General features: G+C 68.2%; 1 protein-coding gene across 1 annotated transcript in view; it reads left to right on the forward strand.

Moving 5' to 3' along the window:
* Nucleotides 1–780, forward strand: part of UNC45A (unc-45 homolog A (C. elegans)) — a gene marked incomplete at its 5' end in the record, with an annotated part of 5,789 nt that continues 5,009 nt past the window's right edge. The window contains 2 exon segments of the mRNA XM_009994295.1: nt 1–132; nt 681–717. Coding sequence (XP_009992597.1) covers nt 1–132; nt 681–717 — 169 coding nt within the window.

A 780-nucleotide genomic window follows, 5' to 3' on the forward strand; every position in this document is an offset into this window, starting at 1 on the left:
GGCAACGCGCTGTTCCAGGCCGGGGACCACGGCGCGGCCCTCGCCGCGTACACGCAGGCGCTGAGTCTCTGCGAGGACGGGTCGGAGCGCGCCGTGCTGCACCGCAACCGGGCCGCCTGCTACCTGAAACTGGTGAGCGCGGGGGCGGCACCGCGGGGCAGCCACGAACCTGCCCGACCGCCCCGGCCACTTCCCGGCGCCTGCGCCGGGAGGGCCCGTCAGTCCCCGGGCAGGGCAGTGTTCATCCCCAGGGAGGACGCTGATGGGTATTTCCTCGGCTCACCCTTCCCCCTGGCCCTGCCCTGAGGTGCCCGGTGTCCCCAGCGGGTTGTCAGGCGCTCTTGTCCGTTTCTGGGCTGTCCTTTTGCGCCGGGGCTGTTGCCCAGGCAGTCACAGTGCCTCTGATGTCCTGCCGTAGAGCTGTCTGGGAGACAAGGGAGGGACTTCAGGGGCTCGGGTGGGCTGGGAGCACTCAAAAACTGTCTGGGGACCCCATGAGGGTCACACTGTTGGCAGGACAGGGTGTCCTGCTGCCCTGGGTCACTGTCCTTGCCATTTCCACCCTCAAACCTCCCATCCTTTCCCTTCCCTCCCCCCGGAGTGCCAGTGCTGCCCCTGCCCACTGAGGGGAGTGCTGGGCAGCGTGTCTGGCTCTTCCCTCTCACGGCTTTTCCGTCCAGGAGGACTATGCCAAGGCGGAGGCTGACGCAACCAAAGGTCAGTGGTGGCTGGCAGGGGACCAGCCTCTGTGCACGGCCTGTCTGGGGAGAGCGGGCTGGG

Source organism: Chaetura pelagica, unplaced genomic scaffold (genome assembly GCF_000747805.2).
Source record: "Chaetura pelagica isolate M959 unplaced genomic scaffold, ChaPel_1.0 scaffold233, whole genome shotgun sequence".
In the NCBI taxonomy this organism is placed as follows: domain Eukaryota; kingdom Metazoa; phylum Chordata; class Aves; order Apodiformes; family Apodidae; genus Chaetura; species Chaetura pelagica.